At 35.8% G+C, this 18898-nt stretch overlaps 1 protein-coding gene across 3 annotated transcripts; it reads right to left on the reverse strand.

The window, feature by feature from the left end:
• Window positions 1-1503: 1503 nt before the first annotated feature.
• Window positions 1504-16218, reverse strand: LOC111050154 (viral IAP-associated factor homolog). 3 transcript variants are annotated; one of them, XR_005571112.1, is made up of 5 exons: window positions 13104-13330; window positions 8895-9024; window positions 7144-7372; window positions 5154-5362; window positions 1504-4415 (listed from the first exon to the last, which is right to left on the reverse strand). XR_005571112.1 is itself a non-coding variant. In XM_039426326.1 (5 exons), exons 1-5 carry the CDS (start codon window positions 15794-15796, stop codon window positions 4300-4302), a joined length of 690 nt encoding a protein of 229 aa, XP_039282260.1. In that variant the 5' UTR covers window positions 15797-16218; the 3' UTR covers window positions 1504-4299. The 3 variants fall into 3 exon arrangements, 2 of the variants coding, with proteins under 2 accessions (XP_039282260.1, XP_022192114.2); XM_039426326.1 differs by lacking the exon at window positions 13104-13330 and adding an exon at window positions 15791-16218; XM_022336422.2 differs by having other exon boundaries at window positions 13315-13563.
• Between the last annotated feature and the right edge of the window lie 2680 nt (window positions 16219-18898).

Consider the following 18898-nt stretch of genomic DNA (forward strand, 5'->3'; position numbering starts at 1 on the left):
CATTCTTCTTAGAAAGCTGAGCTTTTATGGTCTTAGAGACTCTGCCCTTTCCATCTTGGGCTCTTACCTTTCTGGAAGGACTCAGCTCGTCTCCCTCAGTGGTGCTGACTCCCGGACACTTCCGGTAACTTTTGGTGTTCCTCAGGGATCGGTGCTGGGGCCTACACTGTTTCTTGTCATGATAAATGACCTCGACGACCACGGTTCCTCTCTGATGTTCGCGGATGATGCATCTCTACTGTCATCGGGTGCTGAGCTTGAGCGGGTTTTGGAGGCATCTGCGGAGCATCTTCAGTCTGCCACTTCATGGTTCCTGGCTAATCGATTCCAGCTGAATGAGGACAAGACCCAAAGGATCATCTGCAGCTTGTCACGTGAGCCGCGTGACCCTCAGAATCCAGTGAAGCTGCTGGGTTTTGTCTTGGACAGCAAACTCAGCTGGAACAGTCATATACAGCAAGTAACCAGTCGACTCTCCCGCATTTGCTTTCTGCTGCTCAAGATGAGGGGCCTGGTGACTGAGAAGTACCTGATAATGATGTATCATGCGCTCTTCCATTGCCACATTACCTATGGCTTGCTTCTGTGGGGTCATTCAGCAGGGGCTGCTGATGTGCTGAGACTGCAAAAGAGGGCTATAAGAATTATAACAGGCAGCGATCATCTTGCCCACTGCAAGCCCATCTTTGCTCGCCTTGGTGTACTGACTGTCTTCAGCCATTACATCCTCCTGTGCTTGGTGTATGTCAAGAAGATACAGCATACTCTAGCTGCCCGTAGTGACATCCACCGCCACAACACCAGGCGCAGTGAGCTGTTGGATATCCCCAGGAGACGCCTCCACCGATCACAGGCCAGTTACAGGATTTCAGCCCTGAAATTCTACAACAAGCTGCCTATTAGTGTGAAGCAATTGGATGAGGCCGCCTTCAGGAGAACCGTCCGGAAGCTACTGTGTGCAAAGGCATACTACAGTGTGAACGAATTTATGAGTGATAATTTGAATTTTTATTGAGAGCATGAGCACTGGATCACTGCCATCTGAACTGTTACAGTTTTTTTTTCATGTGTTTGTACGTGTTTTGATTTTTTGACGCCATCGATCCCACAATTGTGGGTAATGGATGAAGCTGAAGGTATTAAGGTATTAAGAGATGGTGGCAAAACGTGAAGAGGCGTGGAGCCTCTATCAAAGTAGATGCTCAGGATAAACCTACCTGGAGATTATTATTATTTTTTTTTATGCGGCCAAAGTCGACTTTATTAGATATTAGATGGCCCTGGGAGTGAATAAGTATTTTATTTACTGATTCATAATAATAGTGTGCTATTAAATTTGCGAATACATTAAACAATTCTTAGATACTGAATGTCCCACTTTGGTTCCTACAATAAGTTGATGTTTTTATAATGAAGTCTTAGGCCATTAATCTTTTTTTTTATTAAGTTGATATTAAGAAAGAAAAAAAATAAATGAGAGGGGGACGAGTGAAAACCGAAAGATTCTTTACTCAGTATTGATGGTTAGTTTTAATAGAACAGAAATAAGAAACCTACTTACACATTACAAACTAATATTAAAATAACGAGTAATCAAATGCCGTTCTAAAATTAGCATATTACAAACCTGTAGAAAGAATCATTTTAATTTCAGATTTATATAAGTTGAGAGAAGAAATGTTGAATATTATTTTCTGAGATAAAGCAAGCCATTCACTGTCCGATTTGTTGTTCAGCTAGTCGTCCAACATCCAATGTTGAATACGAAATCGGACCGTAAATGGGTTGGAAGTCTGGACGTATGTTGGATCATCAGTAACATTTCTTGAGGTCCGACATCAAACTAGCGTTTGCTCTCCATCCGACTAGACTGAAGTTGAAAAACAAGACAGAGCGTGAGTGGTGAAAACGATCCTACTAGTAGTCGAACAAGTTGGACAACAAATAGGGCAGTGAATGGAACGCTAAGCCTTGGGCACGGCGACGTGAGATGAGTGTAAGCTGCAGGATGATTTCAAAGTTGATTTTTATGACAAAGATTAATTCTCATTGGTGAGCGCAGGGCTTTATTCTACATGGATGTTTGTTTATATAGTTGTGACAAGAATATTTTTGTAATTATTTATATTATTATATAATTTATGAAACATATAGGTATACCGGTACCATACTAGATAAGAGATTGAATAGCATAGTAACAATATAAAAAATACAGTATGTATACTACTTTATAAAAGCACGGCATCTAAAAATTTCAAGAAAGTCAATCTGCTATACAAATTTCAGTTCTTGTGAATCATGCTTATCTCTTATCATTATTATAAAGTTGCTAATTTTGAATTGGCAAATTACTTCAACCTATGTAAGAAAATATTCTCATGAAATACATGTTGACTTTATTATTAGTAATAAAAATTATGTCTCCTATTTAATTAAATTTGATGACTCACAGTATTGAAGCTTTTCTTATGACTCAAAAATACTAGAAGAATATACTCATTAGTAATATTGTAGCCGATTAACTACTTAAATATTCCAATATTATATTGAAATAAATAATTCTCATATAATTACCGTAGCCTATATTTTGGTAAGTATAATGATTATAGTATATAATATTATAAACCGTATTTTAGTAAAAAACACATGTGTGTATTCTGATATACGCGTATTGTTCGATAAATGAATAATAAGTAATCACATTTATATATTGCTCTTTAAAAATACCATGGTATAGTTATTTTCTATCGATGAATAAAATTTAGTAAAAGTGGTTAACATGAAGTTGAAAGAGCAGAGTCTGTCTGAGCTTAATAATAATAATAATAATCCATTTTATTCTTCATTCTAATGTAGACTAATTAAGCATCACGGTTATTAAACTAAAACTAGCATTAGTTTCGATTCATGAATTATTATTATGCAAACGGAATTTTCGGTGAAATTCTGGTTTATTCTAGTTACAATAACTGTAATAGTATTTTAAAACAATTTCGTATTCCTAGATCAGCGAGTCTATGACCATGTAAGGCTATTTTAATAATATAATAGTATTTTAATAATATTAGTATGTCTCAAAAGTATGTATATCTTTTAAAAAAACAGTTCATCGAATCAATGTTTTGATAAATCGGCGACTGAAAGATATTAAGCATCATTAATCAATTTTGTTCAAACTAAATAGTCGATTTTTTAATAAGGTCAATATAATGTACAAATTTAATACTGATATGTTTTCATTTACTAATATCAAATTTATACGAATATGAATTTCTAATAATAAAAAAATGCAATGGATAAAATGGACTTTACCTAAATTTATAACTCTATTTGGTGTTTGATTATCACTTGGGAATTTCATCTAGTTGCTAGATATAAAATATATTTCTAGCTCAACCAGAAATCTATGAAATAAATTAGCACAAGAATAGGTCAACAATGCAAGGAAAAAAGAATTCCTCTACAATATAAATGGAAAAATTAAGTAAGTTATCTTTGTTCTCCGTACATCACTTCAATCACAGCTCCAGTCATTGACAGAAGCATTATTTCCATAGCACCTGTATCAGATTCAATGTTCAATGTGCAATACTTATTGTAGTTAGAACAATCTTTAATATCGGAAAGAGATAAAATTTTCATGAATCATATTTGTAAAAAACTATCTAATAAGGAACATTCAACTACAAAAATATTCGTAGAATATACTATAGACTCTATCAATTTTATTGACGGTGTCCATATTTTTTCGAATAAGGGGATGAAATTAATAGCTATTCAAGATTAAATATTAGTTTCATTTTTATAGATACAAAATAATGATAACAGCTCGACTGAGAAATTCATGGAGATTAAAATAATGTTCTATGTAGAATAAAATTAAATAGAGTTACATTCATATAAATACAAAATAATGATAACAACTCGACTGAGAAATTTACGGAGATTAAAATAATGTCCTATATAGAATAAAATTGAATGTGTAGAACATATTCTACTGAAACAATAATGTAGAAGTTGTAGAATTTGGAATAATATGATACATCGAAACAATTCAAATTGAATAAGCTTTAGTATTGAGGGTTTGGCATAATATTTACGTGTAAAAGCTTGATAAGTTGCCAAATTTCGAATAAAAATATAGTCAAAATAATGTTGCGCGTTTCATTTCACGTAGAACAGTAACTGACGAATCAGTTATTAGAAAAAGCAGCAGACAAAGCAGAAAACCGAGAAGCAGGTGGGATAGCTGAAGTCGGAGGCCGAGTGGGTGTGTTCGTGCGCGTGTATGTGTGTGTGTCACCAATCGTCATTTTGGTTGAGAGCCGAGAGCAGCGCGTCGCGAGGCTTGGGTCGAGGGTCCTCGCTCATCTGCGACACAATTGCTCCCGCCTGGCCCAGCATCCACTCCAAATCTAACACACAAACCAATAAACTATGCATCTGGACATACAGTATCACACTTTGAACTGTGGACAAACCACTTAACTGTACATCTATACAGTTTATTGAACACTAGCATTGACAATGTTTATGACAAACCATCACACAGTAGATCAAATCACAAAGAGTAGGCTCTAGTACAAGAGAATAATTCTTTTCTTTTACTTTCTAGCTCTAGCACACCACACAATTCAGCAATTGTGTTTTTTTCTTAATGAAACTGTTTTATTGTAATTTGTTTTGCATGTGTTGAATGAATGAAACAAACAATGATCGGCAATTATAACAATTTTAATCAAATTTTAGTTACTATTCAATTTTGTTATTATTACAACAAACTATTGAGTTTTTACAATTAAAAGGCTGAATTAGTCCCTTCTCCAGTAGTTAAGAAAGACTCTGATGAGCAGCATTTGATAAGCGGAGTGTTTTCAAATGCATTCATTTTATCAACTTTGACGTTAATGAATATTAATTGATTACTTGCATAAACTCACAGATTATTAAAGACCCTATTAGTTTCGGTTGTTACACCATTATCATTCTATATCTAAAGAAAACTCAATCAGTGAAAACTAACCTGTACCTGCAAAAACTAGTGGCCTATCTTAGATCGTTTTGATAAATGAATGGTTTTGACAATTTTAAGTAGTTTTCATTCAATATGGATATCAATAAAAGATGTTACCTTGAAGTTTGGCTTCACTTACCATCAACGGAGAGATTCGGTCCCCGAAATTCCAGCGGTCCAACAAACTGAATCTTCAGTTCTCCTTCAAAGTAGACAAAGATAGTGGGCAGATTGCGATCCGGATAGTTGGGGATGCAAGTTGTCGAAACACTCTTCAAGAATTTTGTGGCTGGAAATTTCTGAGCCAATTCATTCAGATGCTGATTGATGAGAGCACACAACGGAATCCTGGAAATATTAACGTTATTAATCAGTTCTTAGTGTGCCTCTAGATTGCCAACTGAACATAGATGCCAACTTTGAACGTATTTGGTCCAGTAGATGTTTAGTTCTGTTGGTTATGAATGAATGAATGAGTGAGTGTGTGAATGAATCAGTGCCATTTCGCTTTTATATATATATAAAAACTTAAAAACTTACATTAGAAATGGGGTAAATTTTCGGAGACTGAGTCTCCTTTTTCAACCGAGCACAGACTGCAGTTTTGAATCCAACGGTCGTGTGACCACAGAGTACGCACGGAGACTCAATTGTAGCAGCAGAGACCACAGATTACGCGGTGCAGACGGATGGAGAGAAAAAGGGTACAGATTCAGGGGACCATTATGGGGTATTTAGGGGGCGGTTACAAACGGGATATTTAAGATTTGAGTGAGTTATGGATAAGGAAAGGTGTAGCTTAATAATTGATAGAAAAGAGGAGATTTTAGAATTAGAAATCAAAAAGGAATTAGACTAAAATTGGAGAAAGGAATTGTAGAAAAGAACTTGAATGAAATTTATTTTTCATTTTTATTGAACATTTTATATATATATATATATATATATATATATATATATATATATATATATATATATATATATATATATATATATATATATATTAAATGTTCAATAAAAATGTATATATATATATATTTGATAGCCCCCTCCATAGATGTCAAGACGAAAGAATTGGCTTTAATTTGGGTGCTTGGAGCTGCTTCCAGTCCTGGTCTTAACAGACAGCAATAGTACCATAGCTACCAGCTGTTTAATTGAATTACATCATATCATAATAAATTTCACAGCTATCAAATTAATTTCTAATTTTAAATCTCATCTTTTCTATCAATTCATAAGCTACACCTTTCCTTATTCATAACTCACTCAAATCTTAAATATCCCGTTTGTAACCGCCCCCTAAATACCCCATAATGGTCCCCTGAATCTGTACCCTTTTTCTCTCCATCCGTCTGCACCGCGTAATCTGTGGTCACACGACCGTTGGATTCAAAACTGCAGTCTATGCTCGGTTGAAAAAGGAGACTCAGTCTCCAAAAATTTCCCCCATTTCTAATGTAAGTTTTTAAATGTTTTCAATCTATTTATATCGTGTCTCCTGTTTTTAATTTATATATATATATTATATATTATATATATATATATTATATATTATATATATATATAAAATAAGTATATATATAAATTAAAAACAGGAGACACGATATAGATTGAAAACACTTAAAAACTTACATTAGAAATGGGGGAAATTTTCGGAGACTGAGTCTCCTTTTTCAACCGAGCATAGACTGCAGTTTTGAATCCAACGGTCGTGTGACCACAGATTACGCGGTGCAGACGGATGGAGAGAAAAAGGGTACAGATTCAGGGGACCATTATGGGGTATTTAGGGGGCGGTTACAAACGGGATATTCAAGATTTGAGTGAGTTATGAATAAGGAAAGGTGTAGCTTATGAATTGATAGAAAAGATGAGATTATATATACTATTATATATCTATACTAAGGAAAGAAGTGGCTAATAAACGTACGTGATAGGAAATTCACAAATGATGCAACTACTGGACTGACTAACTTGAAAATTTTGCATAGATAGGTTCTTAATTTACCGAGGTTGGTTATAGGCCTATTTTAAATTCTACAAGATTTCAGTAGGTCAAGTTCTTAATTAGACCCTTGCGGAGCACGGGTTACCTTCTAGTTTAGAAAAAATGAAAAGAAGCTGACCCCTGTTTGTAGAGATGGAGGATGACCCAGACTCCTTGGCCAGCTTTGTTGACTTCATCTACGTAGTCGACGGCACTGATTTCGCGGACTTCCCTGTACTTGGCCTTGGCTGCCTCGGCGCGCAGTTCGGCTAACCTCCTCTCTCGCAACTCCAGCAGCACCCTCTCGTCTTCTTCATCTTCCAGCTCATCAAGCTCGTCCAGCGAACAATCCTCAAGCTGTTTGCCGTCTGAAATTATTGTATAACAATATAGCTATAATAAACTTAACATCTAGTACACGAATTTTGGGTCGTTCGATATCAACAGAGCTATAATAAACTTCACATTTAGAACACGAATTTTTGGAATAAGAATGCACCGGAACTAAAACAGCTATTGAGGCTAATTATGAAATAACAACCACGAAACTACAAAAAATACATGGTTTGTCAAGCTCGATATCACAATCATATGAGAATATTATTGAAACACTTTTGATGAAATAAAGTGTCACAAGTAACATAAACGGTATTTTCCTTTTTCCTTCCATATTCCAAGATTTCATTGTTTTATTTATAGAGCTGCTTGATTTCATTATTTATTCTATGGCTTTTGAATATTTCTTAATTCAAGTTGAATTTTCATGGAAAATGCTTAGAGCAGTTAATTGTCGACGCCCCCTGTGGGTTGGGGGAGCTTTGAGTCGATCATCGTACTCGAATGTGTTGAAAACCAGAATTCACCCACAGTATCCTTGCTTGTCGTAGGAGGCGACTAAAATGGACCTCAAGGCAACTCCAGAAATTGCCTTGCCTTCAAACCCACGGGATCTGCCCCATCAGGGCAGTTTCGGAGGGGCAAAAAGAAAAACCCAAGATACCAGAGATGGGTGAAACTTCAGGCACAAATGTGGGTCAAGAGGCTGAGTCGAGGGTGGCCGGGCGCCCTAGAGGCAGTTTGGCGACCCCTCCTTCAGCGGAAGGACCTACATAAAGACGAAGAGTGGAACTCACGTAGATCACGAGTTTTGGATGGAGTGACCAAACCTCACCACTGCACAAAGAAGGGGTGCCATTTAGGCAAACCTTCTTGAGAGAAGTGAGGCTTCTGACCCTGCAAAGTTTCGGAGGGGCAAAAAGAGAAAACCCAAGAGACCAGAGATGGGTGAAACTCCAGGCACAAATGTGGGTCAAGAGGCTGAGTCAAGGGTGGCCGGGCGCCCTAGAGGAAATTCGGCCGCCCCTTCTTCAGCGGTAGGACCTTCAAAGTAGGCCAGGAGTGGAACTCACGTAGGTCACAAGGACTAATCAGTCTGAAGAGACTGCCAAGCATATCACACTGGATTGCAACAAGCAACCGGGTGATGAATGGGATGTTATTATAGGGGAAACTCCTGGTTCTTGTAAAGAACACAGGTATTGGTTTGCGTAACTAACATACTACTTGGGAGCACAATAAGCTTCGGTTGACGTGTAGGGTTCTTTGGACCTTTGGATCCTTGAATCAGTCCTTTCAAAAACAATAAACAATAATAATTGTCGACGAGTAAAACAAGCCTAATAAGGAAGAAAAACAGACTACTAACTATACTGGTATGCAGTATAAAATACAGGTACTATAGGTACGTCTGTATCTACTTGTACATTACGAAAAAGATGAACATTATCTCTCTCATGTTTACATATTGTTTAGAGAAATACAGCCTAGTTCTGTCTTAAAATGATACACGTTCTTTGAAAGAATAGGATCAAAGGCTTTGTTAAAACTTACTTGATTGCTTCTCTTTGATAGTCGATTCAACAATATTGACGACGTCATCTTCTGTAAGCTCTTTCTCCTTTGGCGGTATTATTCCTTTGCTACGCAGAATATCGTTCCATTCTGTATCTTCATTCGGGTTCTGTTAAACAATAAATAAAGTAAACAGTAAGATAGATATTTTATTGGATAACTTCATGAAACCATCATTGACAAGCAAATAAGAGATAACAGCGTTTTCTTCGCATTGGTTTTGCAGATTTGACGCCTAGTGAGATCGGACTCCCCGATTATGCTGCACACAATATTAATTAAGAGAATTTTAACAGTTTAGCTTTATATGTTTCTCGGCTCACATTAAGTGTTGTGAGCAGGTGGCTGTTTCGACAGATGGTGTAATGTGTGATATCAGAGGGTTGTGAGGTCCCCCAGTAGGCCCTGCTGTTTTCATTTATGATTAATAAAGTTGCTCTTTCCACAGACATTAAAAAACAGTCTTGACCTTTGATATTTGAATGACACAACATTATTGGACATGCCAGACCTTCATATGGTTTTGAAGAGGCTAAGGTAGACTGGTTCAGAGCAAATAGATTTCTTCTAAACAGCTAGAAGATCAAGTCCATAGTGTTCGGCCTCGGATATAGTGATCAATATAGCTTCCCTCAGTGAAGCTCTCGGGCTTTACAATGAATTGTAAGCCTGTTTTGAAGAGGCTAAGGTAGAGTGGTTCAGAGCAAATAGATTTCTTCTAAACAGCTAGAAGATCAAGTCCATAGTGTTCGGCCTCGGATATAGTGATCAATATAGCTTCCCTCAGTGAAGCTCTCGGGCTTTACAATGAATTGTAAGCCTGTTTTGAAGAGGCTAAGGTAGAGTGGTTCAGAGCAAATAGATTTCTTCTAAACAGCTAGAAGATCAAGTCCATAGTGTTCGGCCTCGGATATAGTGATCAATATAGCTTCCCTCAGTGAAGCTCTCGGGCTTTACAATGAATTGTAAGCCTGTCGGGGAAAGCATATACAAGAGGTTTCTTGTAATATTAATACAGTGCTGTTCATGCTCAGGAATCTGAGAGGTTATATCCCGGTGGTCCATCATCGTATATGTGCTACTTTGACTTCTACCAGAGGGTGGAATATGGTATCACACTATGAGGTGTTGTCACTGAGGTTTGTATATTCATTTGTGGAATTGTCTTTAGGCTTTAAATTTTTTTTCCTATTGTTTTCTTTTGAACAAGATCAGGTGACATGTCTATAGTATGAACAAAAACAATTCTTATTATGTATTTGATGGTTCACTGACTGTACATTGATATTTGATGCTAAACAGAGCCCTTCATTCCACTCTGCCCGATGGGGAACAACATCTTCCCCTGACCTATGTTCTGTCTCCAGTGGGGAAAATGATCTGCCTCTTCCAGCTCAGACAAAAGTGCGGTCTAAATTTCCAAGAAGTCAACATAGGATTCTGGTAACAGAGATGGGTCTCTCACTGCCAATAATACAAAACCCCGAAATACCAAGATGGAATCTTCGCAAAGCAAACTGGCAACTATTTCAGAACGAGGTAGAAAAGACAATACGCAGAATTCCGGTGAGTAATGATAATTACAAACGATTTGTGGGTTTGATTCTTGCAGCAGCCAAGAAAGCAGTACCTAGAGGTCACAGGAAGAGCTATATCCCTTGTTGGAATGAGAGCTGCAATGCCCTAATGAAAGAGTATAATTCTTCACAAAGTGATGAGACAGCTTAGAACTTGATAAAGAGTCTTGATAAGGAAAGGCTCAATCGGTGGATTGCAGCTATGGAGGAAATGGATTTCACACACTCCAGCAGGAAGTCATGGAACTTGCTACGCAAACTGGGGGCTGCAAGTTCAATATACCACACAACATCTAAAGCTATGCCTGACGAAATTGCAGACAAGATTAAACAAAATTCAGGTCCCAGTATACCACAGAGTGAAAAATCTGCAATGAAAAGGCGTGTCAGAAGAGCACTGAATGAGTGTGCTGACAGATCGGCATTTGTGAACACAATTACTTCTGAAGAAATAATTGAAGCAATAAAGAGAATAAAGTGTGGGAAATCACCTGGAGCTGATGGTGTAATGCCGGAATTTATCAAACACCTAGGACCACATGCAATCTACTGGCTGTCTCAATTGTTCACAGCAATCATTGATCAGGCCAGAATACCAAGAATGTGGAAGAAATAAAAGTTGTTGCTTTACTGAAGCCAGGGAAGGATAAGGAAGACCCATCTAGCTACAGACCTATATCTCTCCTGTCAGTCACACATAAACTCTTTGAAAGGATTATCCTGTTAAGGATAAGTGGTAGAGTGGAGGAGAATCTCCCAGTTGAACAGGCAGGCTTCAGAGAAGGTAGAAGCTGTGAAGAACAGGTGTTATCAGTTGCCACATTCATTGAACATGGATTTGAAAAGAAATTGAAGTCAGGAGCTGTTTTTTTGGACCTAAGCTCAGCTTATGACACAGTATGGAAGGCCGGGCTACTCACAAAGATGGCTCAAACTCTGAAATGCAGAAAGTTGGTGAGTCTCTTTAGAGCTCTTTTGAGTGACCGAACATTCAGAGTGAGGCATAGAGGAAAAGAGAGTTCCTTGAGGTTTTTACAGAATGGACTACCTCAGGGCTCAGTGCTGTCACCCTTGCTTTTCAATCTCTACACTGCAGACATTCCAGACACCAGGGCACGAAAGTTCATCTATGCAGATGATATTGCTCTTATAGCCCAGGGACCAACATATGAATTGTTGGAGAGAGAACTGAACAAGGACCTGAGTGTTCTGAGGAAGAATTTTTCTGACTGGAAACTTAGGCCAAATCCAGCTAAGACACTGAGCACGGCATTCCATCTTAATAACAGAGAAGCTAATCGTCAACTCAATCTTGTCTTCTGTGAGGATAGAGTAAATCACTGTGAGGCCCCTCGCTACTTGGGAGTGAAGCTGGATAGAACTCTAACCTTCCGACATCATCTTGAGAGTCTCAAGAACAAACTGAAGACTAGGAACAACATTATAAGTAAGTTGGCTGGTACAAGCTGGGGATGCAGTGTGAAGGCTCTGAAAACATCTAGCCTGGCACTAGTATATAGTGCAGCAGAATACTGTTCATCAGTATGGGAGCACAGCACTCATACTAAGAAAATAGACATCACCCTGAATGAGACGATGAGGAAAATAAGTGGTACCATAAGACCCACTGAAACTGAGTGGTTGCCTGTCCTATGCAACATTGTTCCACCAGCATTGAGAAGAAAAGAAAGGACTTATCAGTTGATGAACCGCTTATCCTCCAGACAAGAGCTGCCACTGATGAAGGATATGCTGAATCCACCCCTTAAAAGATTGAGGTCTAGGCATTATCTCCGACTGGCAGAAGTTGAGAGACAAGATATTATAGAATTGTGGCGGCAGGAATGGTTTCAGGTCAACATTAAGAATAAGACGTTGGTGGAAGACTTTGCCTGGAATGGATTTGAAGAGGAAACTTTGGTGCAGGTTGAATCGCTTTCGTACATCTGCAGGCAGGTGTGCTCAAGAATAGACTACTTGGGGCATAGCCATTGACCCCCACTGCACCTGTGGAGATGTGTAGACGATGCAGCACTTAGTGGAAGACTGCCCACTGTATTCCTATGAAGGGGGACTCAGGGGTATTCACCTGACGGATGAGCGTGCCATCTCATGGCTGGAGGGGACTGTGGGAGAGCTTGGCATTTGACCAACCAAAAATGAAGAAAGCCCGACGAGACATATTTATGTTGAATATTATAAACCCTATTTGTACGTTTGATTCATTAGTTTGTCTATAAGTTGTTGTTTGTGTGTTTTATTAATGAACTGGGCCTGAAAAAAGCATAAGCAAATATATATATATATATATATATATATATATATATATATATATATATATATATATATTTGATGGTTCAGAGTTCTATTGTTTTTATTTCATGAATTAGAATTGTTTGGAGGAAGATAATTTATATATTATTATTAAGTTATGTTATTTTAACGTTAAAGAATAGACGAGATTTACACAAATTTGACAAGATAGGCTACATGAAACAAGGGACAAGTAGGCCTAAAGTACAAACTATTGAAGAAGTTGAAGTGAAATGAAGATCTCTGACAAAAAAATACAGTACTTTAAGAAACAGAGTAACTGGCTGAAATACCATACTTTGAAACAAAATGTGGTTCTAACATGTTTATCCAATATACAGCAAACATGAACTGGCTAATTAATTTACAAAAACAATATTCATGACAAGGTTCCCTACATAGACGTAATCTACGTATAAGCTTAATTTGACCCACAAAGTCTCCAAATAGGACACAATTAATCGAAAATCCACTTAACCTAAATAGGGAAAATAGAACAGTGTGCTTGCCTGCATTGTGCTCTCCGGTTACTCAACAAAATTTATTTCTAGGTTACACAATGCTAAAACTATTCCAAAATAAACATTACAAGATCATTAACGTGGAAATTATGTTTGATTAATACTTCTTAAATTTGAAGTATTGATAAATTTACAACACTATACCAATACTGAATTTATATTAAAAATTAGAAAACTTTTGGAAACATGTGTACTAATAACAACAAAGCAGAAAGCAGCCGACAGTAAAGTGGATAAAGACAGGAATGCTCTCCTGACGTTCTCCGTTGTGCGTTGCATGAAACAGCAATATTTTTGGTGCAACTGAAAAAGAACTGAATCCTAACACAACACCATAATGCGCATGTGTAGGTAACGTTTTCATTTAATTAGTTCTTTAAGGGAAGTTTGCACAGTGTAAGTTTTAGCTAAAGCTTAAACCAAATCTGGATTTTTTTGGTTTAAACTAAAATTCCGTTTGCGCAGTATCAGTTTAAACTCTGTATTTCGAACCTCCAAAACAGGAGGTTTAAACCAAATAATTTGGATTAACTGGACATCTGTACAATTTGATGGGGAAACAGCTAATAGTAAATTATTTATCGACGTTTGTTTTTAATGCTTCTGTAGACGATAATAATTATTTAGGCTATAGTGAATCATTATTGATAGAAGTTTTTTATGCGATTGATAGAAATGACTGCAAAGAAATTTTGGAACTGAGAAAAATTGGGCAAAAAACATATGATTTTAATTTCTGAGATGATGGAGAATTTTTTAAACGGTTATGCTTGAGTGGAGCAAGTGCCAATTTAGTATTTGGTGAAATAAGCCACATGATAGAAAATAAGACAATTTTTATCAGTGATTATTGTTTAGAAAACATGTTTCTAATAACACATATGGTAACTGAGATATTTTGCTTTTGAGAGATTTCTAATAAACGAGGAAGACTGTAGTAGATTTTCATAACAAAATAAGGTTTTTTATCTCACTTTCTAGATTATATTTTTTGGTGCCAACTAAATATAAGTTTGTTTTTAATAGTAATATGGCCCTAGCATTTCATCATTTTTTGAAGAAATTCTTGATCACTTTTCACTTTTATTACTGTAAAGCTCACAGCTCTGTGGATTTTGAACCAGGAAATAGAAGCTACATGACTTCAATTTACTGATGGTTTGTGAACAAATAGCAAATTTCCTGTAAAAATCACCCTTCCTGATATTATAAACGATGACATTTGTTTCAATATTTCAAAATCAATATGTTGATTTTCAAGAAATCGTCTGTAATTCTAATAATGTCGAGGATATCTGGAAGCTCCAAAATAAACATGCTACAATATCCAAAAGATTTATTAATTTCCAACAACTTTTACTCTTTTTCAACGATTTCATGAGTTTGAAGTTATATTTACCATAGTGAAAGTTGTTGGAAATGGATAAATCGATTTATTGAAAATGAACATATTTTTGCTGCCATCTTGTTTTTTTTTTTATGATGACAAACATTTTTGAGATTGCCATCATGGATAATCTCTTCCTACACATTATTACAAAGAGATTGATACCATTCCCAAGTCTGTACCTTCAAGGAGTCATGAGTTACACGATTTTCTAATTGTTGGGATTGGCATTTGGTGAAAAATGCGTGTTCTCCTCTGCGAACCGTTCTTTTCTCTCTTTTACCGATGACGCTCCAGCCGTGGAATATGGACTTACAGCCTCCAACCAGATGTCATTTTGAAGCTTTGGGAATATACTAGAACACTGTATCAATAACACTAGTGTATGTCCACTGCGCATACATGTACAGAGTGGAAAGTGAAATATTGTCCCCAAAAAATGTATGTTTCAAGTTTTTGAAGTTGAATAAATCATGAAAAGAGTTGTCAAAATGAGTCAATTCTCTCGGAAATCATATTTTGGTTGATTCTGAACACTTTGTATATATATATATATATATATATATATATATATATATATATATATATATATATATATATATATTTGATGGTTCAGAGTTCTATTGTTTTTATTTCATGAATTAGAATTGTTTGGAGGAAGATAATTTATATATTATTATTAAGTTATGTTATTTTAACGTTAAAGAATAGACGAGATTTACACAAATTTGACAAGATAGGCTACATGAAACAAGGGACAAGTAGGCCTAAAGTACAAACTATTGAAGAAGTTGAAGTGAAATGAAGATCTCTGACAAAAAAATACAGTACTTTAAGAAACAGAGTAACTGGCTGAAATACCATACTTTGAAACAAAATGTGGTTCTAACATGTTTATCCAATATACAGCAAACATGAACTGGCTAATTAATTTACAAAAACAATATTCATGACAAGGTTCCCTACATAGACGTAATCTACGTATAAGCTTAATTTGACCCACAAAGTCTCCAAATAGGACACAATTAATCGAAAATCCACTTAACCTAAATAGGGAAAATAGAACAGTGTGCTTGCCTGCATTGTGCTCTCCGGTTACTCAACAAAATTTATTTCTAGGTTACACAATGCTAAAACTATTCCAAAATAAACATTACAAGATCATTAACGTGGAAATTATGTTTGATTAATACTTCTTAAATTTGAAGTATTGATAAATTTACAACACTATACCAATACTGAATTTATATTAAAAATTAGAAAACTTTTGGAAACATGTGTACTAATAACAACAAAGCAGAAAGCAGCCGACAGTAAAGTGGATAAAGACAGGAATGCTCTCCTGACGTTCTCCGTTGTGCGTTGCATGAAACAGCAATATTTTTGGTGCAACTGAAAAAGAACTGAATCCTAACACAACACCATAATGCGCATGTGTAGGTAACGTTTTCATTTAATTAGTTCTTTAAGGGAAGTTTGCACAGTGTAAGTTTTAGCTAAAGCTTAAACCAAATCTGGATTTTTTTGGTTTAAACTAAAATTCCGTTTGCGCAGTATCAGTTTAAACTCTGTATTTCGAACCTCCAAAACAGGAGGTTTAAACCAAATAATTTGGATTAACTGGACATCTGTACAATTTGATGGGGAAACAGCTAATAGTAAATTATTTATCGACGTTTGTTTTTAATGCTTCTGTAGACGATAATAATTATTTAGGCTATAGTGAATCATTATTGATAGAAGTTTTTTATGCGATTGATAGAAATGACTGCAAAGAAATTTTGGAACTGAGAAAAATTGGGCAAAAAACATATGATTTTAATTTCTGAGATGATGGAGTTTTTTAAACGGTTATGCTTGAGTGGAGCAAGTGCCAATTTAGTATTTGGTGAAATAAGCCACATGATAGAAAATAAGACAATTTTTATCAGTGATTATTGTTTAGAAAACATGTTTCTAATAACACTTATGGTAACTGAGATATTTTGCTTTCGAGAGATTTCTAATAGAGATTTCTGTAGTAGATTTAAGTAGATTTTCATAACAAAATAAGGTTTTTATCTCACTTTCTAGATTATATTTTTTGGTACCAACTAAATATAAGTTTCTTTTTAATAGTAATATGGCCCTAGCATTTCATCATTTTTTGAAGAAATTCTTGATCACTTTTCACTTTTATTACTGTAAAGCTCACAGCTCTGTGGATTTTGAACCAGGAAATAGAAGCTACATGACTTCAATTTACTGATGGTTTGTGAACAAATAGCAAATTTCCTGTAAAAATCACCCTTCCTGATATTATAAACGATGAAATTTGTTTCAATATTTCAAAATCAATATGTTGATTTTCAAGAAATCGTCTGTAATTCTAATAATGTCGAGGATATCTGGAAGCTCCAAAATAAACATGCTACAATATCCAAAAGATTTATTAATTTCCAACAACTTTTACTCTTTTTCAACGATTTCATGAGTTTGAAGTTATATTTACCATAGTGAAAGTTGTTGGAAATGGATAAATCGATTTATTGAAAATGAACATATTTTTGCTGCCATCTTGTTTTTTTTTTTATGATGACAAACATTTTTGAGATTGCCATCATGGATAATCTCTTCCTACACATTATTACAAAGAGATTGATACCATTCCCAAGTCTGTACCTTCAAGGAGTCATGAGTTACACGATTTTCTAATTGTTGGGATTGGCATTTGGTGAAAAATGCGTGTTCTCCTCTGCGAACCGTTCTTTTCTCTCTTTTACCGATGACGCTCCAGCCGTGGAATATGGACTTACAGCCTCCAACCAGATGTCATTTTGAAGCTTTGGGAATATACTAGAACACTGTATCAATAACACTAGTGTATGTCCACTGCGCATACATGTACAGAGTGGAAAGTGAAATATTGTCCCCAAAAAATGTATGTTTCAAGTTTTTGAAGTTGAATAAATCATGAAAAGAGTTGTCAAAATGAGTCAATTCTCTCGGAAATCATATTTTGGTTGATTCTGAACACTTTGTTGGTGAAACCAATCCGATATCTCTCACAATTACTAAATAGCAAGCGATATAAAAATTTATGTCAATAATGACCGCCATCTTGAATTTTTCAATGATGTCTAATATTTTCGTTGTTTCCATCATCAAAATTTTTATTCGGCTTGTTGTAGTGAAGAGATTGAGACCATTTGCAAGTCTCTATCTTGAAGTAGTCATGAAAAAATCGATATTATAGTTCTAGCTTGTTACCTCACGCCTATGGAAAAACGCACCAGAATTCATGCAGGGTTTTCTTTGGAGGGCGCTGGAGAACTCATTTCTTGACGTACAGCGCATGAAGATATATCGTTCCAGAGAAGAAACGCTCTAAATTTCATAAATTTGAAATTTCTCTGTATCTCTTGAACGAAAAAAGTTGTAATGGAATGAAATTTGAAAAAATTAGAAAAAACGTTTTTTGGGCTTTTTAAGGTTATAACTAGAAAAATATGCGTTTTAGAGGAAAATTTTAACAAAAATTGTAGAGGAAGATTTTTAAAATATTCTAGTCGAGAAAAACGGTTGAATATCTTGAACGGTTATTGAAATACAAGCGATATAGCAAAACCCTGAAAATGTTGGCAGCCATCTTGTTTCCAATGTGTTTTCCCAAAGACCTTAAGGGATCCACAATGCCTATGCCTTCAGGGATCCACAATGCCTATGCCTTCCCAATGATAGCTCTTACTTGAAATTGAAGGCCGCCATTGGGGTATTTTAGCACGAGATATTATATCTATATATTTGTAATACTATAGATTACAAAGGCATTGGTATGTAATAATCTTATAGGTTACCCCCTCAATGGCCGATTTCAATTCCAAGTACGACACTAGCACTGCATGGTTTTTCTTTATTCTTATTCCTTTATTTCAGTTAGAATCTTGGGAGCTTTATATGTAAGATTTTTTTGTTTATTACAGTCTGATTTGAGGGTTTTGGTGGCTTATTCATCAGTTAGCCGCATGTGAGTCTATGCATCTTTAAGGTCTTTGTGTTTTCCTATGATTTCGACTTATCACCATCACGATCCTTATTATGCTAGACCTAAGGAAGAAATTATTGAGACATCTTCCATGGCTGCACAGAGGAAAGAAACACTATGCTTATGCTAATTCCGTGATGGCTGTTACTCAAAAATGAGCA

The sequence above is a fragment of the Nilaparvata lugens genome, chromosome 1 (genome assembly GCF_014356525.2).
Source record: "Nilaparvata lugens isolate BPH chromosome 1, ASM1435652v1, whole genome shotgun sequence".
Taxonomy (NCBI): domain Eukaryota; kingdom Metazoa; phylum Arthropoda; class Insecta; order Hemiptera; family Delphacidae; genus Nilaparvata; species Nilaparvata lugens.